The 24,901-nt window shown below is 35.5% G+C and overlaps 4 protein-coding genes across 4 annotated transcripts; 2 read left to right on the top strand and 2 right to left on the bottom strand.

The window, feature by feature from the left end:
* Nucleotides 1-1,040: 1,040 nt before the first annotated feature.
* Nucleotides 1,041-2,235, bottom strand: RTNLB13 (Reticulan like protein B13). Its single transcript, XM_059603181.2, has 4 exons — nucleotides 2,135-2,235; nucleotides 1,883-2,069; nucleotides 1,582-1,793; nucleotides 1,041-1,474 (listed from the first exon to the last, which is right to left on the bottom strand). The coding sequence occupies exons 1-4, from the start codon at nucleotides 2,175-2,177 to the stop codon at nucleotides 1,293-1,295; spliced, it is 624 nt and encodes a 207-aa protein (XP_059459164.2). The 5' UTR covers nucleotides 2,178-2,235; the 3' UTR covers nucleotides 1,041-1,292.
* Nucleotides 2,236-7,271: 5,036 nt separating this feature from the next.
* Nucleotides 7,272-12,926, top strand: LOC132187422 (L-ascorbate oxidase homolog). The gene is made up of 9 exons (XM_059601726.2): nucleotides 7,272-7,548; nucleotides 7,629-7,792; nucleotides 7,878-7,987; nucleotides 8,924-9,194; nucleotides 9,922-10,018; nucleotides 10,165-10,510; nucleotides 10,619-10,984; nucleotides 11,061-11,139; nucleotides 12,516-12,926. Exons 2-9 carry the CDS (start codon nucleotides 7,649-7,651, stop codon nucleotides 12,714-12,716), a joined length of 1,614 nt encoding a protein of 537 aa, XP_059457709.2. The 5' UTR covers nucleotides 7,272-7,548; nucleotides 7,629-7,648; the 3' UTR covers nucleotides 12,717-12,926.
* A 2,882-nt stretch (nucleotides 12,927-15,808) lies between these two features.
* LOC132186560 (L-ascorbate oxidase homolog) lies at nucleotides 15,809-19,498 on the top strand. The gene is made up of 8 exons (XM_088517372.1): nucleotides 15,809-15,955; nucleotides 16,050-16,159; nucleotides 16,544-16,814; nucleotides 16,937-17,036; nucleotides 17,870-18,221; nucleotides 18,668-19,033; nucleotides 19,121-19,199; nucleotides 19,298-19,498. The coding sequence occupies exons 1-8, from the start codon at nucleotides 15,809-15,811 to the stop codon at nucleotides 19,496-19,498; spliced, it is 1,626 nt and encodes a 541-aa protein (XP_088373498.1).
* Nucleotides 19,499-22,153: 2,655 nt separating this feature from the next.
* Nucleotides 22,154-23,649, bottom strand: LOC132187159 (uncharacterized). Its single transcript, XM_059601361.2, has 2 exons — nucleotides 23,586-23,649; nucleotides 22,154-23,423 (listed from the first exon to the last, which is right to left on the bottom strand). The coding sequence occupies exon 2, from the start codon at nucleotides 23,402-23,404 to the stop codon at nucleotides 22,415-22,417; it is 990 nt and encodes a 329-aa protein (XP_059457344.1). The 5' UTR covers nucleotides 23,405-23,423; nucleotides 23,586-23,649; the 3' UTR covers nucleotides 22,154-22,414.
* Nucleotides 23,650-24,901: the final 1,252 nt, after the last annotated feature.

The following is a 24,901-nucleotide window of genomic DNA, read 5'->3' on the forward strand; positions in this document are numbered from 1 at the left end:
TTCATTTACTGTAACAATACGACATGGAGTGATGGCTAACGTGTAATCTTAGCTGGCGTCGTAAAATGATTTGAAAAATTCTAATTATTATTTTTTAAAGTAAGAAATTAATAATAACACATGCCGCGTTTTTATTGAGTATAACATCGCAAAGTTTTGTTAATTTACTTAATGAAAATTGATTTCAATGAATAAACTGTTATTTTAACATACCTTGATCGATCAGGACCTATAAATTATTTTTTATACTACAGAAAGTGATTTGTAATTTAGGCCAACTACTTAGCCTATAAATTATTATTTTTTATACCAAATTGAGTGGTTTGTAATTTAGGTCAACCACAAAAATCAATTTTATATTTATCCTTAAATAATAATTCAAATAATCAAATGTCTATTAATTTACATTTGATCTGTATCTGGGAAACAAGTCGCAGGAAAACCTACGGAACAAACTGAAAAGCGAAACGATGGACTCGGCTCGGTCCTATTCTTCCCTGGCCTACACAGTAGTGCGCTTTGAATCTTTCCGCTATTTGTCCGACGACTCCGACTGAGTCTTGCAGTTTACCGTATACCGTTTACTAGTCTAATTTTACTATTTTCGAGTGGAAATATAAAAGGAATTAATCCATCATGTAGGAATAAAGTTTTTCTTTTTTAAATTGGGATTCAAGTAATTTTCTTTAATTCCGTCTGAAGAATAATATATCTTGAGAAGGATAACATTTACCAAATTGAATTATTATTTACATATTCATAATCATAGGCACATGGCGTATTTTACTATCTTTTCAAGGTAGAAATGTATATAGTTTTGTTTACCGGGAAGCAAATGAGGCGGCACACCAGTTTGTGAAAGTGGCTACAACAGATGTCAGTGATATAATATGGAGAGATACAACTATAGTTTCAATTGAGCAATTAGCTCTATCTTGTGATTGTTGATGGAGTTTTGATGCTCCATTTCCTACTCTTTTATCAATTCAATGATAATATTCATTTTAAAATAATAATAATAATCATAGGCAATTGCTTCCTTTCTTGGTGTCCACAAAATTTTACCATTGGCTCTTCATTACAATCAGGCAAAATATGGTGAAAAGACGACACCTTCCTATTATCCTATGCATATTGACTAAGCTTACAAACCATCTCATAATTAATTAATTACATCCTTATACAAAACGAGATTAAATTACATGAGGAATCAATATATAGCCAAAAAGCTGCTAATTATAACGTAATTAAAGAAGATATATACATACACGTCCTTTATGCGAGTAAAGCAACTATTCAACCTTCTCCTCCTCCTCCTTTTCTACGACAACCCTGTTCTTTATGTTCTTTACCACCTTCTCATCAACCTTGTCATAGAATCTTCTGGCTTGCCCCTTCACCCTCTCCCCATGCCTCTTTATATTATCCTCGTACTTCATATATAATACTGGAACAGTCATGCCCATTACAATTCCTGCAATAATACCAAATCCCCACTTTAAAGTTGAAAGAGAGAGAGAGAGAGAGAGAGAGAGAGTGATTAGACAGGAGAATAATGCGAGAGTGAAAGAGATTACTGGCCTGTGTAAATAAGTGTTAGGAGATCGTTGAGAGTTCCCACATAGGAGAGTAACCCCAAACCAGCAACGGTTCCTGCAAAGACATACCACTCTCTCTCTGCACTCACGCGGAACATCCATCGGATTCCTTCCTCCATCCATGCTCGAATCATATTCGCCATCTCAAATGCCCGTTGCTCTGAAATTTCCAACCCCGACACCTCTGGCGGATCTCTGATGATATAAATCAAGGACTCAACAATTTGGCTTTGTATCCAATTCAAAAGGAAAAGAGAAAGGAGTTGATTGGAGGAGGAACTTACTTGCCGAGAAGTTTGAGAATATTGGCCCAAAGGAAAAGTAAAAGAACAACGAACATGATTGCCCAAGAAATAACAGTGATGAAGTTGAAGTGATAGACTTCCATAAGCACCCATGTTGCTGTTGCAATTATGAGAACCAACACACTTTGCTTCTTTCTCCTCCATAGGATTATATCTCTCAGAGCGTCTGTGCGAAAACAGAATCAGTGTTGTCGTGTAGGGGACATTAAAGAAAAGTGAAAGCTTAATTACCTGACGCGGGCAATGAAGATTGTGATGAAGTACTACTAGACATGTCTGAAGATCGAAATGAAGCTGAAAATGAAGATGGGAGACGTGTTATACGCACTACTTTTTTTTTTTTTTTGGAATTTTATTGAATTGGTTTCGGTGAAGCGTGCATGGCTAGTATATATTCAGAGTGGTTTTTAGGGCTACACGTGCGGAGTAAAAGGAAACGTGGAAGCCTTGCAGGGCTTGTGGCACCTTCAGCTGGCTACGTATATTGAGCACGCAACAACACATGGCGCATCCATGTGTATCTTTTTTTAAAAAAATAAAATAAAATAAAAAATTTAAGTTTAAATATTTTATTTTTACATATTTATATTTTATTTATTAAAAATGATATGTGTCATTATTTTATTGATACGGACATATCACATTAATGAAATCTGTCAAATCTCCAATAACTTCTTAACTATTTTGTTATACACAGCAATAATTTAGACTAACTATACAAACTACTTTTACATTTATCTCTAATAAAATAAGTATAAACAGCAGCCCGTCCCTATAGGCTGTCCAAATTGTGTGCAGATTGATATTCCGATCTATACACTTAACGGATGAATAATGATAGGGATCATCTTCTTTTTTTTTTTTTTATCTTTCTAAAGTTGATATGACTTTTAAAATTACTATTAAATTTTAGATGAATTATATTTGAATTTTAATCTAATGATGATTTTGAAAGTCCTATCTGTTAAAAACATTATCAACTTTAGAAGAATATATAAAAAGATAAGTCTTAGCATTACTCTTTAACCGTCATGGACAATAATCTTCAAGTCATTAATAAATTATTACCTGAATGCATGCCCAAGAATTTTACAGAGTGCGGACCAGAATGGGTACAATATCAGGCCCGAGTTAGAGACATTCAAACTTTAAGGGAAGCCCGGCCCACATTTTCTGTGTAGAAATCGACAGGTGAATCGTGGTCGTTTGGATGTTGTTGTTTCAGTAGGCAATAGATGAATCAATGAATCATTCAAGTTTTTTGATGATTGTCGTTTATTTGCAAGACATATTGAGTATTTATTCATGGACTGATAATACGTGAAATAGTAGAACTACATGGCAACATAAGGATAAATGCTAGGAGTACCAAATTGTTTACAAAGATTGAGGCTTACTAAACTATTGTGTAACTCATTCATTGGAAAGAAATAAAACAATTAATTAAAATAAATGTAATGAGTATTAATTAATGAACTACACATCAGTTTGATAAGACTCTCTTAGTAAAAGATTTAGTACCTTCATTGTTTCTCCAAAAGAAGAGGCTATTACATCTTAGAATTGAGGTTCTTTATTTATTTATTTATAGATTTCTATGTTTGATCATTTTTTAAGATACTAACTGCCTTTCAAATAGTGGAATTAAATCTCAGGCGACAACCTTTAGTAGATTACAGAGTGTTTCCAATAGACTTCATATGGCTCATAAAATAATTTTCATCTATGACGAAGTTGACACAAGAAGAATACTAGCAGAACATCTAACATTTATCTAGCTATTATGAGTCACTATATCTGTCGAGCAAATGCTTCAAAATAAGAAGCTTTGAAAATTTGCTACAGTAATGAAAGTTTACTGTAGCTCCTTTTAAGATTTTTTATTTCTTTTTTTCTCCCTCTTCTCTCTCCTCCTTTTCTCACTTTTGAAAAATAATATTTAAATAAAAATAGAGAATTTGTCGAAGTGTGCATAAAAAAAAGTAATAGTTAAAATAAAAATTTACACTTTTTTACTGCTTATTTTAACTAAAATTGCTGAATATGCTCTTAGTGGTTGCTATTTTTGCAATGGGTCAAAAAAATTTAAAATATATATAGAGGAAGGGAAGGAAAATATAAGACAACTTTTCTCACATTCGTGCTCCATATAGGGACTTTTCTTATTAAGAAAGTTTGCAATAAAAAGCTTTAGAGAATAAAAACTTTTAATGGCAATTGTTAAGGCTACTATGGTCGATCTTAATTAAGGCTAATGGCAGTTGTTAAGGCTACTAATAGGCAAATGAAATATATATATTAAAAATGATTTGGGAGGTTACACAAAAAGTATAAACCAGTTTGTTTTGAGGTCAACAGTGAGAGCTATCCAGTGAGATATTGATAGATAGATGGGAGAGAAAGTTCAAGTTTAGGGGCCACGGAAAGAGGTGCCATAGAACTTGAGAGAAACGACACTTGAAGAAGAGATGCCCCATGGTTTTCGGGAAGAGCAATACTATATATTACACCCTATTTAAATTTCATTCTATTATAGTTTGATGTGGCAGTATTTATTAACCCTTAACTATTATTATTAAAAACAAATTCTAAAGACTGATATACACGATTACATCATCTCAGTGATATAAAAGTAAAATGTGGATATGGCATATCACATTTCTCTTTGGAGAATAGTCACAAAGAGCACAAAAGAAAATAGTAGTGTATGTTAAATATATAAATCACATTATAATCTAACTATGTCGACATGGCATTGTCAATCCATTTTTAGAAAGAAAGAAAAATTTAATAATAAATTAGCAATGTCATATTATTATAGTGAGATAGTAGTGTGATATATATATCATTACGCAAAAGAAAATGAGTCTTCATTCTTCGGGTCACAAAATTTAGCTCTCCAATGACACTTCTCCTATCAGCACCAAGCCAACGCCACTCTTATAATTCTCACTTATTTTGCATTTACTCGCAACCCAATCCAGCAATTACAAAATTTGCATTGATCACCATTAATTATGTTTCCCATAATCACTTTACTTGCACTCTAACTCTTAAATTCCATCACGACCAAACATCATAATGAAGACATCACTTATTGCTTGAGTACTGTTTTTTCTTCCTTAGTGAATGTGCTTCAGATGGCCATGCAAGAAATAAGAGTTCTTTTCGATTCCTTGGTGGAAATCAAAATGTGATCTGATATTAATACACGATCTTGATATAATTCTCACATTCATTTTCAACAAGATAAGGTTTTTTTTTTTTTTTTTTAATTTGATCTCCCATCCGTTTGGGGTCCTTTTCAAAGTCATGTTCAATGAACAGCACGTGATGATGGTTGTGCCCATGTCTGTGTGTAGGTCAAAAATCAAAATCCTTTAGCTCACGAGCCCATCATTTGCAGACCCCACCCAGTCACCACCATTGTCTCTCTCTGTCTGTCTGTCTCTCTCTCTGAGAGAGAGAGAGAGAGGGAGATCGAAATTGGATGCCATTTTAAGTCATAATTAAGGATAATCCAATTGTATTCCTTTTTGGACGAACGACAAAATTATTTTCTATATATATTAGATGTCGATTTTAATTTTAATTTTAATTTTTTTTTCTGGCTTAAGTGTCGCAGTTTCAACTAAAATAGCTGAATCCCTCATTTTGATTATGTAGATAAATTAAGGTTAATCTATTTGGCGATAATTTAGACTAATCAATTTATTTCCCTCCAAGATTTTGATGAATTGGTCACACCGACCTAATTAATGTAAGTACCACGCTAATTACCATTTAAAAAATAAAAAGAAAACAAGTAGTGCAACAAGCATGCGAAATAATTAAGTACTAGTCTTTTATTATAATTGGTCATTAAAAAAACACCAAATATCCTCGTACTATCAAACGAGATAATTTTTTTTTTTAAAAAAAAATTCTCGTACTATGTCTCGAACGCCTCCGATATCTAGCTGTTCAACATTTCTACCTAGGGATTAGTTTGTTGAAAAGATTTTTAAAATTATAAATAAATTTACTTATACGTTTTGGACTTTGTTAATATGATCGATCTACCGAATCCCAGGATTAGATCAAGTGCAATTTAATGGTTAAGATTAATAGTTCATTTAGTAGTAAGTGTGATCAAATGGTTAAGATTTTCTCCAACATATATATGGTTGACTTTCGTTGTAATTATTATCAAAATTTTTGATGTCTTGTGGTGGACTGGTGGTCCGGTGGAGGGAGTTATTGGGGAATTAATATGGTTAGCTGTGAAGCACATGGCCGGGGGTCTTATCATACCGATCGATCACATGCACGTCGGTTGTTGGAAGGTTGGGATATTATTTACATTAATCAAGCTTAGGTGATTGCTTAGAAAATAAATAATCAAGCTTAATGTGATTTCTCTTCGCTTTGATTTGCTGACGGGGTTTTTAGTCAACTCTCTTTGAGCTGAACATAGCTGTTCAACTATAGGCCTTCAATTGTCAATGAGACGGGCAGCATTGACTTCTTGAGCTGCCTTGTGAATAATAAAAATGCGTATTTTTAGCATGTAATTACTTCCATCAAACTGTCATAGAAAACAAATTTGATACAATCATATTCATCGTAGAAGCTGCCAATGCCAATCCAGTAATTTCCAAAAGCTAACAGAAAGCAGGGAAAACAAAAGGGCAAGAAAACGAAATGAAATTAATTAGACCAGCGGTGAGTTTCGGACCTGCATGTGACGAAAGACATTCGGTGGTTTACACTTTACATGCGCGCTACACCTATCAACCAAGTCACCCGATAAGGAAACATGACTTTTTTTCTATTTTAATCGAAATAAATTAAAGTTATTTTATCGTTAATATTTAATTTTATTGCATTTAATTGTGTATATTTTTTGTAATTTTGGTTGATTTTAGGTATTGAAATGCTTAAAAAATGCTACATATTAAAAATGTAGTATATTATAATTAAAAATTGAATATATTTTTATCAGATCCTTCATCCGCTAGGTATCTTTGTTTTAAGGATGTTGTCCCCAATAAGACATTTATCATAAGCTCCATAATTATCATTTTCATGGACTTTCTTCCAAAAGAGCTGATCCCCCAAAAACAAAAGAGGAAGAGGAAATAATTATTCCAACTTCTCAGTTTAAAAATGATTAAACAAAAATATAAAGGGTTAGTAAAGAAAATTTATAAAGTAATTAGGTGTAGCAATTAAGGGCGAGATTGGAGGGGGCTTTAAGGTTCAACCGTCCATCCGTGACTTTAGCATTTACGCTACTCATGACTCATGACTCATGAATGATATCTTTTTTTTTTTTTTTAATAAAAAAGGAAAGAAATTGAGTATGAATGAGAGTGTTCGAGAGGAATCCCTTCACTGTGAAGCAAAAGTTAATCATCACGCGGAAACGCGTCGAGTGCGCCGAATCCAAGCACAGTACAACCTTAAAAACAGGCATTTTTGGTTAATAAAAAGAACAAATGGTCAAAAAGAAATTCCAACTGGGAAAAAGGAAATTGCCGCAGTACTAGGAAAATTTCACACTTACCCAGTGAAGCTTTCTTCCCGCGCTGCTCTTATTTAAGGCTGTCTGTCTCTGCCACCATTTCCACTGTGACACAAAACAACAGAACCCCCATTATCTGGTAATGGTTCTTATTTGTTTCTCTTCAAGAAGTTAACAATCTATTTTTGGTAATGTGTGACTAATGGTGGCTTTGTTCAGTGGCAAACTTTGCAGATTCAATGGAAAAAGCAGTCTTGCTCCATGTGATTTGTGGGGTTTTAGCTGTTTTGGGTGTTTCTCTGGTGAAAGCAGACGACCCATATAGGTTTTATACCTGGACTGTGACCTATGGGACTCGTTATCTTCTGGGTGTTCCCCAACAGGTTGGTAATTTTACCGTTCTTCTTCTCTTAGATCTAAGAGATTGGGGATTCGGACTTCTAAAGTTTTAGTCTTTGATTTTTGAAGGTAATCCTTATCAACAACCAGTTTCCTGGTCCTAGACTCGATGTGGTGACTAATGACAATATCATTCTCAACCTCATCAACAAGTTGGACCAGCCATTTCTGCTGACATGGTGAGTTTTTCTGCTGTCCACTTGCCTAATGTACGTTTCCATGTAATGTTAACTTATTAATTTGTTAATTTTGAAGTGTGGGGAAAGACAACAATTTTTCTTCTTTGAGTAACTTTCACTTTTGATAGTTTCTTCGATGTATTTGGTACCTTTTCTTTTGGTAAGTAGATATAATTGATAAGTGATGAACATTGAACGGAGGAAATAAGATTGGTCTAATTCGGAAAGTTTCAGCTGCTTAGCACCATCTTTCTTCCTTTAATGTTTTGCAATGACAGTTCAGTATGCTATATATAGAATTCCAGTGACCTCTTTGATGGTTTACCTTACTCTATGCTCCCAAAGTCTTCCAATTAAGTGCCTGGGTGTTTCAAAACCTTAATTTCTTTTATTTTCCTACTTGGTCTATGCCACTTTGCTGCTTAGCTTTGTAAAATTGAATGGAGAGATGCACTAATGTTGTAGGTAGGAGTTACAATTTGTGTTTACGATTCGGGTCTTGGTTGTGTCGAGGCATGAGCACAAGACTATATATGTTAATTTTAACCCCCAATCCTAATTCGCTAATTTCGTGTTGAGTTCATATCGGGTTTGTAGGTCGTGTCAAAAATTGCCAATTCTAGTGTTGCTTGTCGAGTTCGGGTCGTATCAAGACATGAGCATAATACTATATAGGTCATCCCTAACCTGACCCATTTAATTAAGCGGACAAACCCCTCACCTTGACTCACTAATTTCGTGTTAGGTTGTCTCGGGTTCACTAGTGGTGTCAAAAATTGCCAGCCTTAGTTGTAGGTTGGTTTGAAGGACTGTTACTAGTATGATCTGAAATCTGCTTTTGCTTGTTCTTTTCCTGTAGGCTGTATATCTGTTTATTTGAGTGTGACATTAAAATCAATAATGTGGCTTACTAATTACTTGTTTTACGACAAGCAGGAATGGTGTTAAACAAAGGAAGAACTCATGGCAAGATGGAGTATTGGGTACCAACTGCCCTATCCCTCCAAACTCTAACTACACTTACAAGTTTCAAACTAAGGATCAGATTGGGTCGTACACATATTTCCCATCAACTTTGCTGCACAAAGCTGCTGGAGGGTTTGGAGGAATTAATGTGTATGAGAGACCTAAGATACCAATCCCTTTTCCAAATCCTGATGGAGATTTCACTTTGCTTATTGGTGATTGGTATAAAACCAACCATAAGGTCAGCAGGATTTTTTTTCTTTGCTTTTACTCACAATATTTTATTGAACGCTGCTATCCTTTATAGGAATGGCATTCTTTATGTGCATCTGTTTGAGAGATGGTTAAATGTTAGTACTTAAATATTCTTTTCCAGTTAATAAAGTCTCCTACAATCATTTATGAATATGCCAAAGCAGCACTGTAGGATGTCAACATTTTAATAGGAATTGTGAATCTAATCAAGACAGATGCTTTCCCTGTGACAATAGCATTGCATGTAAAACAGCTGCTATATAGTTAAGCTTTTTAGATATGGTTCATTCCACTTGTCTTAGAACCAAATGGGCCATTCTTCCTTGGCATTACTATTTTATTTTTACTTGGGCTGAAATTTGAGCTCCATTTGATAGTTCAGATCACTGGGTAAAAAACTAGAAGACTTATTATAGGTTTGGGCTGAAGTGGTTGTTTAAGCTTCTGAGTCTTTCTTTTCTTTTCTGCTGATATCTCAGCAATCAAACAGGGTAAGGTGAATTTTTTGTGTGTAGGTTAGTCTTTAGATCATTTAATGGCTGGCAATCATTTCATTGCGAAGGTTGGCCACCTTCTCTACATTCTAGGAACATTGGTTTAGTGCTACCTGATACCCAAACATAGTTGACTGTTGCACATTTACATTGTTGTAGTGCTCCTGACGATACCTGTCTTGTTTAGACCTTTTTCATAAATTTTCATGATATTTGCAGACATTACAGCAATTTTTGGACTCAGGAAGATCTCTTCCCTTTCCTGATGGGGTCCTTATAAATGGCCAGGGTCAGAATACCTTCAGCGGTGATCAAGGTCATTTTCAATATTTGAATGACTATATTCTTGATTCAGTGAAGAATAGTTTAGCACCTGGCTAATTCTTAGTTCTCTGAGTAAATCTTATTTATGCTCTTATCGAAAATGCTTTGCCAACATCTATCTGCTTTTTAATCTTTCAGGCAAAACCTATATGTTCAGGATCTCAAATGTGGGCTTGTCAACCTCATTGAACTTCAGGATTCAAGGCCATAAATTGAAGTTAGTTGAGGTTGAAGGATCTCATACTGTTCAAAACATTTACGACTCTCTTGATGTACATGTTGGCCAATCTGTGGCTGTCTTAGTAACCTTAAATCAGCCTCCAAAGGATTACTACATTGTCGCATCTACACGATTTACTAAGACTGTTCTTACAGCAAGTGCAGCTTTACACTACACAAACTCTCACACCTCAGTCTCTGGACCCTTGCCCACTGGTCCTACTTACGAAATACACTGGTCTATGCAGCAAGCCAGAACCTTCAGGTATGATAATAAGAAGCCTTTTGCAGAATAAGTCTTAGAATAATTGGAGATACAAGTTTATAGTATAATGATTTGGTTTTGATCCTTCTAAATTTGTTCTCCTTAAAGGTGGAATTTGACAGCAAGTGCAGCGAGGCCTAATCCTCAGGGCTCATACCATTACGGGAGGATAACTCCAACAAAGACAATTGTGCTGGCCAATTCAGCACCTTTGATAAATGGAAAGAAGCGTTACGCTGTTAACAGGGTCTCCTACATTAATCCTGACACCCCTCTGAAACTTGCTGATTATTTCAACATCCCCGGTGTCTTCAGCGTAGATACCATCCAGTCGCTTCCCTCTAGTGGTCCTCCATTCATAGCTACCTCTGTTGTGCCAGCATCCCTCCATGATTTTCTTGAAGTTGTTTTCCAAAACAATGAAAACACCATACAATCTTGGCATCTTGATGGTTATGATTTCTGGGTTGTTGGGTAAGACAGTTTGCTACATTTGTCTTAATTCTCGTGAGTTAAGTAGGTTCTAATAATTATTATTTCAACAATGCAGTTATGGTTCCGGACAGTGGACACCAGCCAACAGAAAAAGCTATAATCTAGTTGATGCTTCGACTAGACATACTGCTCAGGTAATTAAACGAATCTAGATGTACGATTCAGTTCATATTTTTCTGGTTCATAACTGGAATGCCTGGCTCTGCCCCTCTTTTCCCCTTACAAGTTTTAAGAGAGCTTTTGAGAATCCCCTCTTCTCCTTACAAGTGCTTCTCAACTTCCCACAAATCAACTTGCCCCCTATGCCAGTCTCCTTTCTGACCTATACATCAACCTGGAATCACAAGCTTAACAAAATTTACTTGTTTATATCCTATGGAGAAAAGAAGTGGTTGAATGTAGAGTTGAAGAGTAGATGCATGCATCTAGAGAAAAAAGCTGTTGACTTTTTGTGCAAAAGAAGTAGATAAAAAGGGGAAGCATAGTATATAAGTCAAAATCGTGAGTGCTCTCTCTCCCCTTTTTATATATGCGGAGTTTGGGTTTCTTGTGATGAGTGCTGAGCGGAGTGGTGTGGAGCACAAAGTAGGACGTTTTGGGTGAGTTGCAGCGTGCGGACAAGGTGCCAGATTGGTTTCCCAATTGGGGATTTGAAGTGTTTGAGATTTGCTGAGTTTTGTGGGTTCATGCTGATAGATGGGGAGATGGAAGTGGAGATTTACAGATTCTACCATTAATTTACTTATGTCTACTTGGGTGATTGACATGGCAGTATAGTCACTCTTGAATTTTATTTTGGCCACTTGTCATATATCTGAACAAAAATTGGAGGAAATGGGAGGGGAGCCGCTCCCATTTAGCTGCTACTGTAAGAGTCATAGGGACTGCAAACGTTTGGAATCTGTTTTGTTCATTCGACTGATGTTGAAACTTCACCAGAGATAATCACTTTGAGAGGGTATCTAATCATCCTAAATCAGAAAAAAGTGAAGGTTCCAGAAAATGTCCACACACACACATGCATTTGTATTTATAATACACCAGATAGTTGATAGAAGGACTTTAGCCCATTTAGTATAATTGCTAGACCCTGTCCAACTTAACTAGTACTGTGTTAAATTAACTCAACAGACGCCATTGGTGTTATTGGAAGCTTTAAATACTGCATCGTGCTAGATGCACATATCCAGTCAACATATTTGCTAAGAGCACTATCTAGTCAAATAACATTGATCACTAGCCCACCTCTGTTTAGTCCTTTTCCTGCAACAATCCTCTGGATCTGACTATTCTCTTTGAACCCAAAAGAAATTGACCATTTGCATATTATCCTTAATGAAGTACCTCTCACTACATCAGTCAGCACAGGGATAAGGAAAGCGCGCAATTTAGTCGGGAAATTTAGTATCACCCTTATGTTATAAGAAATAATTTGATGATTCTAATGTCTATTTCAGATGATTTTTTTTTTTGAATTTTATTTTCCTAATGTGATTGCATATTCTTGCAGGTGTATCCAAACTCTTGGACGACTATATTGGTCTCCTTGGACAACCAAGGCATGTGGAACTTGAGGTCTGCAATATGGGAAAGGCAGTACCTTGGGCAACAACTCTATCTCAGGGTCTGGACTTCGGTTCACAGCTTTGCTAATGAATATGACATTCCTTCTAATGCTTTACGCTGTGGCAAAGCCATTGGACAACATTAATAGGACAGATTATATTTATTTCAAGTGTTCTCTGTTTTCACTTTTTCTTCTACCAGTCATGAGGGGTTGACTGCAAGACAAGACATTGAGGGAGGAAGAGAAAATAGAGGGTTACTTTTATGTTTGTCTCATAAACTTCTTAGATGGATTTTTCTTTGCTTGTATGATTATGTGTCAATTACAAAAGTTTGGATACATTTTAGTCTGAAATTTTGTTGTTCGATAAGGGGCTCCAAAATTCTTGACCAAAAATATTTGCATGTTCAGAGGAAACAAAAAAATGAAAAGAGAAAAGAAAAACCTTCAAGGTTGGCCTGGGCTTGACAGCCTGTTTAGAGCAAGCAAAACACTCAACAGATTCATTTATGTTCACAAATGTAGACACAGAAGAATTAAGACAACTATTTTATGACACAACTTCTGATTAGGCAACAACTGTATTAAGTCCCTTTCAATTGGATTTGCATGACCATGTTGCTGGTTAATCAAGTCAAGAGTTGCTTCAAGAATGGTGATGAGCTGTCATCTACTTCACATAATCCATACCCACACCAAAATCAATAAATCTTTGACTAATTGTTGAAAATGGCGCTTCTACTGTCGATTTTACTACATCTCACAAATTGACATGACAATGTCATGTGATACTGCTAATCATAATCCTATTTTTTATTACGTTAGTGCTTTTGTCCATCATGCTGCCATGGCTCATCTCCTCTATCCTTGTCTACACACTCGCACCAATGACGTCAACCACCCCATTTCCTTTTCCAACATAAGTCCGGCTCACGCAACCACCCCATAAAAACCAACAACCTAGTCGTGGGTCTATATAGAAGGAGACGAATGGCCAGATTGTGGCTCTCAATAGTTAGAGACTATCGATTTTAGAGATAGATGAACCACTCTTACTATTCATTTTGAAGATAAGAACTAATTCGAGTATCACGTGAACTCTCATGCCAATTTAACAGATAACGTGATAAATCTCATATGAATTGTCAAATCAATTTTTAAGAGAATGTAATAAAATTGCTACTTATTGATGCAACTGGCAAAGTGGGTGTGAGTATTGTTATATAAGGAAAATTATAGTAGAAAATGATTCGTGGTTTAATTGAGTTGCATGATAGGCACATGACCAGAATTTAATTTCACATGTTTGGAATTAAGCGGTTCTATCTGGTGTTCCCTATGAGATCTGTTCTTGGGATGCGTTGCAATATGTAGCCTACTAGTTGACTTCCCCATCAATAAAGCTTCTAGTTGACTTTAATATTTTTAATTACACACCTTTTTTTTTTTTTTTTTTTTTAACCCTATATTTTCTTCCATACATACGTAAAACAACTTTGATATATCATATATGCCCATTCTTATAAGTTGAGTCAAATGCAAAAGAAGCTACAATATTGGCCAATTATTTCACAATATTGTGCCACATAGATTATGCTACTACCAATGAAGGAGGGGAGGGTACAAGGTGATCAGTCGTCAAATAGATATGACAACCACCACAGATCTGCTGACGGCCACTACAGGAATTGTAAGATATGTTAGTACCAGTTAATAAAAAGAATTAGAAAAAATAATACTTTAGCTACCCCAAATTTATACCCCGGATTCTTTAAATTATTATTTGTGATATTTAGTTCTTTTAAACTACTATTTCATTATAATTTACGCCTTTTGACCCACACGTAAATTTTTTATTTGAAATACCTAAACTGCCATACTATCACATTTGCAATTTCTTTTTTTTTTTTATAGAATGACAATTCAGACATTTCAGGTTAAAGTTTTGCATTTATCCGTCGCATGCACAATTTTTCATTAATTTTAAAGTTAAAATCAAACGAAGTGTAAATTGCAATAAAATAGTAGTTTGAAATGGTCAAATATCATAAACTAATTAGTTTAGATGTGTATTTATGAAAGAAGGGGTTAATTAAGTGTAATTTCTTCAAAATATTAGTAAGTACATAAAATAAAATTAATATATATATATATATAAAATTTAAAAAAAAAATGATAAAACCCTCATGATCATGACCCCCCCTAAATTTATAGGTCCCATCAAATGAAACACAAATCCAACTTAGATTCATTTGACAAAATTTCAATTGGGAGTACTCGGAAGCTATGAAAATGGAAGTAGCTAGACAGATCCGATCCACTTATCCAGACTACCCTCCCACTGTCTATGGCTTCTGCTTTTATCATGTGACAGACAGCTGCCTGCACAAAACACCCCAATCAATTGCTTACTTAATTTCAAATTTCAACTCCTTTTAAAAACAAAGACCAATAAAAAAGCAAAAAACAAAACAAAAAACAAATGCAAAGACAGCTTCTCTCTCCGCGTTTACTCAAATATATAAGTCTGTCCACTCTCGGCGGCGCTGCTTCCGCTTCTTAGATCTTCCTTTCACTCTTCCCGCCACCGACGAATCCACGTCCAACTTCTCTCCACCCATATGCAAACTTTCACATTTCAGCACTTGATTTTTATATAATCCAATAAATTTTGGTCAAACATAATTCTGATGATCAGCTCGATCGAATGAGCTAGCTAGCTACGTTTGAGCATGAAGTGCGCCGCAAATGAGTTTAGGCTTACTCGGTGTTCGCGTCCACGTTGGCACCGCCAGGATCTTTCTTCTATTCTTCTTCCTCTGCATTTCCTTTTATATATATAACGCGTTTATGTTACGTAGAATCCCACCTCCTTGATTCTCTTCAATTCCCTCGTTAGGAAATTGAAGTTCATCAGGTACGTAAGCTTCTCCTTTTCCTAGGCTCCTAGCCTTGTTTTTGGTGCTTGGTTTTGTGAGTTTCAGGTATCTAACTTTATCGTAATTGGTGTATATATATATTAAATAACGCCATAATTTTACAAACTATAGAATTAGTTCAAAACCAAATTAATTCAATGCTTTACGTTGTTTGTACTCTTTTTATAGTTACAAATGTTCACATTTATTTCGATTCTAACATAAAACAACGTACGTAGGATAGTTTGTAGGAATTAAGATTGTTTGCAGTCCAATCAGGATTAATTTGTTTCATGGGCATGCAGAAATTCTGATACGATGAAGCTGCAGGCAAGTTTCCTGTGTTTTTTTCTTGGAATCGTAGCTTGCTTGAGTGGTTTCTGCGTGAACGGAGAAGACGCATATAGATATTTTTCATGGACCGTTACATATGGAACAATTTCTCCTCTTGGTGTTCCTCAACAGGTTGGTTAATTTCTGGGTTGTCAGAGCCTTAACATATTTGCATATTAATTATCTCATGATCTTATTATGATCTGTTTGGATTATAATTTTGTAGGGCATTCTTATAAATGGACAATTTCCTGGCCCTACGGTCGATTGCGTGACTAATGACAACATAATTGTGGATGTTATCAATAAGCTGGATGAACCTTTCCTCATTACATGGTTAGCGTACTTCAATTTCGCCTTACCCTATACCTTTTCAATTGCTTGCATACCAAAAGAATAACATAAGCATTAGGAATCAGAATTCCCTAAAATAATGTAATTCTGACACCCGTAAAAAAAATGAGGATTATAGATAGTGCAGGTGTGCTTCGTAGCCCCCCACTCTGATGGATAGTAACTTAATAATTAAGAAATCTTAATTTTTGCTGTCGTCATGTGTATAAAATTGACGGATATATGAAGGAGGCTTAACAAGAAAGGATAAAAAATGGGAAATTATTCAAATCTAACTATGTTATTGGGATTACTTGATATTATGTGATATGGGTTAACTTGGGTTTGTTTTTTTTTTTTTTTTTTTTTGGGTGGGAAATGAACCAGGAATGGAATAAACCAGCGAAGATCATCATGGGAAGATGGAGTGCTTGGAACGAATTGCCCCATCCCTCCAAACACAAACTGGACATACAAGTTTCAAGCCAAGGATCAGATTGGAACCTTCACCTACTTCCCTTCAACTCAACTGCATAAAGCTGCCGGGGGTTTTGGGGGTTTCAATATTGCACAAAGGTCCGTCATCTCAATCCCATATCCTCAACCCGATGGAGAATTTACTCTTCTCGTTGGTGATTGGTACAAGGCTAACCACAAGGTTTGTATTCAATCATAATGCTTATATATATATATATAGCCGCCTGCTTAGGGCGGCACTCGAGTTTGGCTTGCCTCCGGTGAAAAAATAAACTCTCTAATACAACTCACATATAATTGTAGGCATTGCGGCAAAAATTGGACTCAGGCATTCCTCTTCCTCTACCTGACGCTCTTCTCATAAATGGGGTTTCTAATCATTCTGTCTTCTCAGGAGAAGCAGGTTGTTATCACCACCAACTCTATTTCTTTTTTATTGTCTCCTTATTTTAAAGATCAAATTAAAGGTTTTAAAATCGCAAATTCAAACGTGTGAATTACATTTTATACTTTTGAAGTAAAGTACTGGACAAATATGAAAAATGATAAAAATTATTCTTTCAACTAGTAATGTTATAAGTTTTCCTAGAGTAAATGAGTGAATCTACTATTAAATTTTTGTAGGACCCACATGAGTTTATAAATTAATGATGAATTTATTAGATTGGAAAAAGTACCCTTTGCAAAAAATTGGAAGTTTGGAGCGATTTTCAATTCAACCTATAATATTTCAATTTTGGCAATGTATCTCCCAAACTTCCAATTTTTTGCAATTTGGCCAATTGTATCACAAACTTCTCATATTGTCCATAATTTTTTTTTTTTTTTTTTTTTTTTTTTTTTATAAAAGAATTTTAAAAAAATCAGGGTGGCCGTAGCCCCACCCCTTTGGCCATCTAGCCATTTTTGCACCCCCAATTTTTTCTATTTTTTATTTTTTTATAAAAAATAAAAATTATGAGCAATATGAAAATTTTGGAATAACATTGGTCGAATTGCAAAAATTTGTAAGTTTTGGGGGGGGGGGTGCATTGCTAAAATTGAAACATTGGAGGTTGAATTAGAAAATGGCCTAAACTTTGAGGGATAAAGTGTAATTTTTCCTATTAAATTTGCAAAAAAATATAGTTGAAAGAATGATGTGTAGTATATCTAAGATAAATATATGTAAGAAAAATGTTATAATACAATAAAAAGACCCGAAACGAGGTTTAATTGGTTAGATTGTTTATGCAGGGAAAACCTACAAGTTCAGGGTGTCAAACGTAGGCATAGCAACTTCAATTAACTTCAGGATTCAGGGCCACGTGCTGAAGCTGATTGAGGTAGAGGGATCTCATACTCTACAAGACACCTACGAGTCGCTGGATGTTCATGTGGGTCAATCGGTAGCTGTTTTGGTTACCTTACATGGGTCGGTCAAGGACTATTTCATCGTTGCTTCGACCCGTTTCACAAGGCCCATTCAGATTCTCACTACCACCGCAATTCTTCGCTACGCTGGTTCCAACGCCCGGGCCTCTGGGCCGCTGCCTATTGGTCCAACTTATCACATTCACTGGTCTATGAAGCAAGCCAGAACCATCAGGTATTCATACATATGCCTTTTAGGAAACTTAACTTACCCTCTAATTAATTTTGCAATAATAACTTTGAATTATTAAAATTTGTAATGTCAACCTTTTTTTAATTTAACCCATCTGTTAGGACTTTTGGTTAAATCCTAATAGAGGACGCCAAAATGACCAAAATGCTCCTATTTTTTTATTTATTTTTTTAACAAAAAAATAAACAATTGTTGACTCAGCATTATACTGTTTAGTTTTTTTTTTTTTTTTTTTTTTTAATTGTTTTAAGGGAAATTTTGTATTTCTTTTATAAATGAAAAGGGGCTAAAACTTGGGATACCATCAATGCAAATTTTGATAATTCGAAATTATAATTGCAAAAACCCTTGGTAGTTTGAGAGTATATATATATATGAATTTTTGGCGCTATTCATTGAGCTCATGTTATTCATTTTCGTGTGCAAAGGTTGAATTTGACAGCCAATGCAGCCAGGCCAAACCCTCAAGGATCATACCATTATGGGACAATACGCGTCACGAGGACAATTGTTTTAGCCAATTCTGAAGCCAAAATAGGTGGCAAGCTACGGTATGCTGTTAACAGGATCTCATACGTCAATCCAGACACCCCATTGAAGCTCGCAGACTGGTTTAACATCCCTGGTGTCTTTAGCTTGAACACAATCAAGAACACTTCAACTCCTGGCCCTGCAATCCTCGGCACCTCTGTCATTGGAACTACCCTTCATGACTTTGTTGAAATCGTCTTCCAAAACAATGAAACCTCTACCCAATGTTGGCATTTTGATGGAACCGTTTTCTATGTTGTTGGGTAGGCCTTTGCTTTTGTGTGAAATTTTTATACTATTTTGATTCAACGATATATCATTTATCCTCTGTTGGTTCTCAAAACTTTCAGATATGGTTCCGGTCCGTGGACGCTTGACATGAGAAGACGCTACAATTTGGTTGATGCCATTACTAGATCTACCGTTCAGGTAAGTGAAAGCAACTCTTTATGGCTATTAAAACATGTCATGTTAATCTCGATTCTATATTGACTCATGCACACTCATATGCATCTGACATCTGACAGGTATATCCGAAGTCGTGGACCGCAATATTGGTGTCTTTAGACAACAAGGGCATGTGGAACTTGAGGTCTACAATTTGGTCAAGGAGATATTTAGGACAGGAATTATATGTGAGAGTTTGGAACAATGAACGCAGCCTCTTCACTGAGAATGATATCCCTCCCAATGCATTACTTTGTGGCAATGCCAGGAGCCACTCGTAAAAGGAATTTTTTTTTGTTTGTGTGTAACATTTTTTCTATCTTATTTTTTAGTTTAAAATTTCAGTTACGAGGGTGTGACTGTCAAGTAAAAAAAAAAACAAAAAAAAAAAAAACAAAAACAAAAACAAGAGTGATGGCAAGTGGAAATGTTCAAGTGTCATTGTATAAGAGCACTTCCTATTCATAATTATAATAAACATTTCCCCACCATGTTTCCATTATTCGATTGAATTTTCAATGAATATCTCTCTTTCTCTCTCCATTTATATGAATGAGGATCAAAGTTGACATGCAGCCACGTGTTTTCCAGATACTGGTCCCCCTCAGTACTTGATCATTCTCACTCCTACTGCTCGAGAGAAAACTGAAGTGAATAGCTATTTTTCTTATCAATTATCTATTCTATTTGTGATAATATTGTTTCATAGTTCAAGGATATATGTGTGTATATATATATGAGGATGAATATACGTACATGTATATAATATTATGCATGGATCCACTTAGTTTTAACGTATGCCACCTTATGATCGATCACTTTCTTATCATGTCGATCCCATGGCTTTCGTTATGTTAATATATAACCTTGGCTTCCTTTGAAAAACTTTTCGTTATGTTATGCACATCGATCGTTAAATCTCTAAGCCAAAGTCATGATGAATGATATGAATTAGAGAGATGCACAGAAAGTGTGAAAATTAATATTATTATTTTCTTATATAAACTGTCGTGGTTAATTATTCTTAATTTTCCCACTTAATCCTAAATATTTTCACATCTTTAACTCTATATTATTTTTATTTTATATTGTTTAATTATAACCATCATCGTTTGGCAAACATAATATTGCACACAAAAAACAAATACAATAAAAAGCAGTTATTTTCTCCATGAAACTCACGAACACAAGACATTTGGAAACCTTCATGGGTTACTACGAATTTTATTTTTAATTACTTGCAAAAATCTACTTCAAGCGTTCATTTACTGGCGACCCCCAAATTCAAAGTTCTCGAAATGATGATTAATGGAAGCTCCATTACTTTCTTAGTAACAGAGAGGAGCTATACCATTGTGATGGCCCCCATAACAAAATTCTCCCACATAATCCTAATAATTGTTTATTGTTGACGTTTCTGGCAGATCAACCATGCACGTTGATGAATCCTTAAGTATTACATAACAAATTTTAAATTATGTTAAGTCTTAGTGATGGCAAATTTAGTGTCAAAACTTGTTGAGTTGTAAGTGTAAGTTTAGAGTTGAAGTTGATCTTAAAAATGCAGTTCAGGATACTTGATTGAAAATTGAATAGAAGTTGTTGATTGCAACCTTGATCAAAGCTTGTTCAATCGAAATGATGTTTCTGCAAGTTTCAATGAGAAAACCAAAATGTCTCAACTACAAGCTCAATCAATGGAGGATCAAACGAGGTTATGAAAAACAATATTTTAAGTTCAAGTTCCACATAAAGCCTCGATCGCAATCAATAACGAAGCATGTTCGATTGACCATGGTGTTTCACATAATGCCTTGATTGTAGTTTTGATTGAACCGCATTCGATTGAAATAATCATGAAGTCAAAGCCAAGATCCTCGATCTCAACTTGTGATATAACCTCATTCAATCGCTGCCATATATGTAATCTTTGTGAAACCCTAGCTAGTTTGCGTTCGAACTGGATTAATTCTAGTTCAATAAAGACGGTCGTACCTCATTTAATTTCTTAATTGACTTACTCATGGAGAAATACCAAATTCCTTCCTAAACCTATATCTAAACACAAACCTCTTCTTATTTTCATTGAACCAACCACACAACAACCTTCAGGCCCAGAGTTCTAGGCTCCAAAGGAAATTCTCTAAAAGAAAGGCCGGAAATCTGGAGCTATTGCGGTAGAAGATAAACATGTCAAGTTCTTTACTACAAAGATTGTAATTGTAGTTGTGAAATTTTAATTGATTGTGATGATTATCTGCAAACACCTATATATCCACCTCCCTCTAGATGTGTGTTTTTCAATTAAGTTCAACAATTTTAATTAAACACATTCTAAAACCCTAATCAAGGTAGATGCCCTGTTGATTTCCTGCAGGTTGTACTAATTAATCCTAAGAAAGAAAGGATTAAATAATGAGAATCTCAGCCCTAGCTACTACCTTGTGTGCTCGAGCTACTAAGAAGATCGATCAAGCAACCAGAGCGCGTGTGTGTATGTGCGCGTGAGAGAGAAAGGTTCGAGCTTTGAGTACTAGAATAAGTGAATAAAATGTAAAGGGCAATATGAAAAAAGTTGGCAAGTGCAGGCGCAGATCTTTACCATAAGGGTGCAGATGGAATCCTTGTTACTAGCAGTAAGAAGCAAATTACTGTTTAAGGAAACTCTTCCCAAAGGCTGCTTTATCACTTCCTTCATCGCTTTCTCGTAACAAAACAATCAACATAGATATCTTCATATGCCACCCACTACTCTACTACCGGCCACCACCTCTTCTTTTTATATAAAAAGAAAACCCTAAAGTTTTTGAGCCAATCAAGACGATAATCTTTTTCTCCGATTCTTGTTTATTCTCAAGAAAAAAAAAAAAAAAACCCATGATATATTCTAAATGAAAATGGATGCCATTTGCAACAACAACATCAAGAAGCTAGCATTAAGAAACACCTAACATTTTCCATTTATACCACTTTTTAGTCCTTGGTAGTTGGTACACCCTCATAAGTTAAACACACCTAAAAGCTCACACAAACAGGAAGATCTTTTAAAAACAAAAAAAGAAAAAAAGACTGATGCTACGGCCACTTTCATATACCACAACCCAAACAAGCACCAGTGCACCACAGAGACAACAATCCTAGCATATGAAGAAGAAGAAGAAAAAAAAAAGTAAATAAAGAAAAAGATTTAATAATTCTCAGGGATATGCACCATTAGTAGTTGGAAGATCAGACCAAGAAAATGCCGGATTCCAGTACCCCAATTCCACCCCAGCAACCGAAGTTGACTCCAAAATGGACGATGAAGATGAAGAGGAAGATGCCACGTTGCCGAGAACCATTGGTGAGTGATCAGCATAGAAATTAGTTGATGATGATCTGAGCCGCTGATAAAGCTCTTGAATCCCACTGTTTTGAACTTCGCCAACTACATAGCCGTTTTGCTGTTGGGCTTGCTGGTGACTATTGTTTCTCCAGAAAGAGCTGCACAAGCCCAGAGAAGGCACCTGGCCTAGAGGATCGAAGCCCAGGGTCGACGTCGACCGTGCATTTAATCCAATGGTTGAAACCGCTGCAGGCTCAGTACTCATCATGTGTGATCCAAGCATACTCCCCTCCTCCTTCACATTGACAGAATTAGACAAGTGACTAGGGTTAGGGTTAGGGTTAGGGTTTTGAGTAGCTCTCAGTAAGGCCAGGAGATGAGAATTCTGCGGCGAACCCCACAGAATTGGGTTTGATGGAAGGTCAGGATCAAACCCAGTACTTCCAAGGCCACCTGACCTTCCAATCTCAGATGATATGGTCTTCATCTTGCCCGAGCTTGATTTCCCAACCGATGCCGCCGACATGGTAGTCGGAGCGGTCTTGTTCTTTCGGCATCCGCCTCCGATCGGAACATTTCGGAGTGCACCACCTTTGGTCCAATACCGGCGACACGTCTTGCAGAAGTGGCGGGGCTGAGTGAGGTTGTAGTTGTTGTAGTAACAGAACTTGGTGTTGGAAGAATCACACCTTGGACACCTCAAGTTTTGGTTGTCTGAATTTGATGAAGTAGTTGTTGAGGAAGAAGAAGGAGATTGAGAAGAAGAAGAAGGAGGTGGTGGGGCTTGTAAAACTCCCCCATTAGTGGAGATTTTCCTCTCTCCTGCTATAAGGCCTGCACCTCCCAACAGTTCTTGGATCATCTTTTTCTTCTTTGTAGATCTACAACAATCCAAAAACAAGAAAAGAAAAGCAGAGATCAAGGATTAGTCCTTTTGAGTAAGTGGGAAAAGCTAATTAAAGAAAGTAGGTTTTTTGTTGGGTATATATGATCAGTGTGCATGTGTGTGTGTGGGAGAGTAGTAGAGAGGGTGGGAATATTACATGATCACTTCGCCTTTGTAACTTCACTTGGCTGGTTTTTTTCTTTTTCTTTTTTTTGTCGGTGTAAAAGAATAGAGGATAGGAGGTGGGAAAGCTTTATTATATATAGAAGAAACATGCAATGTGAAAAAAAGCAAACTACTTTAGACTATTTTAATAAACAAGTGGTTTTTTGGATTTTGGAAATTGGTTGTATATGTCAGTGGTTCTTGGAAGGAAGTGGTCTTTTGTCCATTTCCCTAATCCACCCTATTAGTCAGTAGCAGTCATACATACATTTTCTCCCATGAAAATCTAATTTGACAAGACCCCATAATTACCCTAATGATTCCAATAACAATCACAAGTAAATGTGAACGAATTAGTGGTTTCTTTCATATTCTTCATGTTTTTTTTACATTTATAATATATAATAATAGAATTTGGGGTAAGAAGCACGTTTTCTTTTGTATTCTTCGTATGGGTTGTTAGAATATATAGCTTCATTTCTTATAAAATAAGTGGTGACTTTAATTAATATATGTCATGATTAGAACAAATTAAGATGCTGAATTAGAATATTGTCTTTGTAATTTACCATCTTATTTTCAACTAAATATTCTATGTATTAAGCGTTATTAAAAAAGAGTTTAAGTTCACACGTGAAAGAAAGTGTTAATTCTATTAGCTTAAACATTTGAAATAAATGATATTTACATGGGTTTTGTCTTGACATATATACAACTAATTATATAGGAACTAAACAATGCCAAAACTCGATTCTTCAAAAAAATTTCTATCTTTTTTTTAAGGGAAAGCATATATATTGCCAATTATAATCTTGTAATAAAAAGACTTCTTAATGATAGATATAATTTACTTCTATATTCTAGTGTGTGATGTAATGTCAAATCTTTTTGGATGAGGGAATTTGACTTAAAGTGGCACGGATGGAACGAATTGAAAGATTCGAATTAGAGATTTTTGTTTTACAATATATGAGATCTTCAATTCGATTTCACTATTCCTCAAGAGTTGTTCATGAATGTTTCGCTTTGCATCGATCATGTATGTATATTGTATTGCTGAAAGTGGGGAATATATAATGATAATAGTAATCAAGTTTTCTAAAAGAATAATCTTTGTTGTGGGGAAGCTTTGTGTTTCCTTCCTGAAGATGCTGTTAAGAACAATCATTACAAGTTCAAGAGGAGGACTAATCACGTGGAAGTACGTGTAAAGCTAAGGTCCCTACCCCAACTAAAGCCACTGCCTGAAAGTTATTGCTTGAATTTTGCTTTCCCGGCTTCCCCACATACATATGGCTAGTACCAGAG

This window comes from Corylus avellana, chromosome 6 (genome assembly GCF_965113065.1).
Source record: "Corylus avellana chromosome 6, dhCorAvel1.hap1.2, whole genome shotgun sequence".
Classification (NCBI taxonomy): domain Eukaryota; kingdom Viridiplantae; phylum Streptophyta; class Magnoliopsida; order Fagales; family Betulaceae; genus Corylus; species Corylus avellana.

Coding starts and splice junctions, on each gene's coding strand:
- LOC132187159 (XM_059601361.2), bottom strand. CDS start 23,404: ATGATCCAAGAACTGTTGGGAGGTGCAGGCCTTATAGCAGGAGAGAGG.
- LOC132187422 (XM_059601726.2), top strand. CDS start 7,649: ATGGAAAAAGCAGTCTTGCTCCATGTGATTTGTGGGGTTTTAGCTGTT. Junction 9,195..9,921: donor GGTATAAAACCAACCATAAG/GTCAGCAGGATT, acceptor TGATATTTGCAG/ACATTACAGCAATTTTTGGA. Junction 11,140..12,515: donor CGACTAGACATACTGCTCAG/GTAATTAAACGA, acceptor ATATTCTTGCAG/GTGTATCCAAACTCTTGGAC.
- LOC132186560 (XM_088517372.1), top strand. CDS start 15,809: ATGAAGCTGCAGGCAAGTTTCCTGTGTTTTTTTCTTGGAATCGTAGCT. Junction 15,956..16,049: donor CTCTTGGTGTTCCTCAACAG/GTTGGTTAATTT, acceptor ATAATTTTGTAG/GGCATTCTTATAAATGGACA. Junction 16,815..16,936: donor GGTACAAGGCTAACCACAAG/GTTTGTATTCAA, acceptor ATATAATTGTAG/GCATTGCGGCAAAAATTGGA.
- RTNLB13 (XM_059603181.2), bottom strand. CDS start 2,177: ATGTCTAGTAGTACTTCATCACAATCTTCATTGCCCGCGTCAG. Junction 1,794..1,882: donor ATTCTCAAACTTCTCGGCAA/GTAAGTTCCTCC, acceptor TTATATCATCAG/AGATCCGCCAGAGGTGTCGG. Junction 1,475..1,581: donor CCTAACACTTATTTACACAG/GCCAGTAATCTC, acceptor GTATTATTGCAG/GAATTGTAATGGGCATGACT.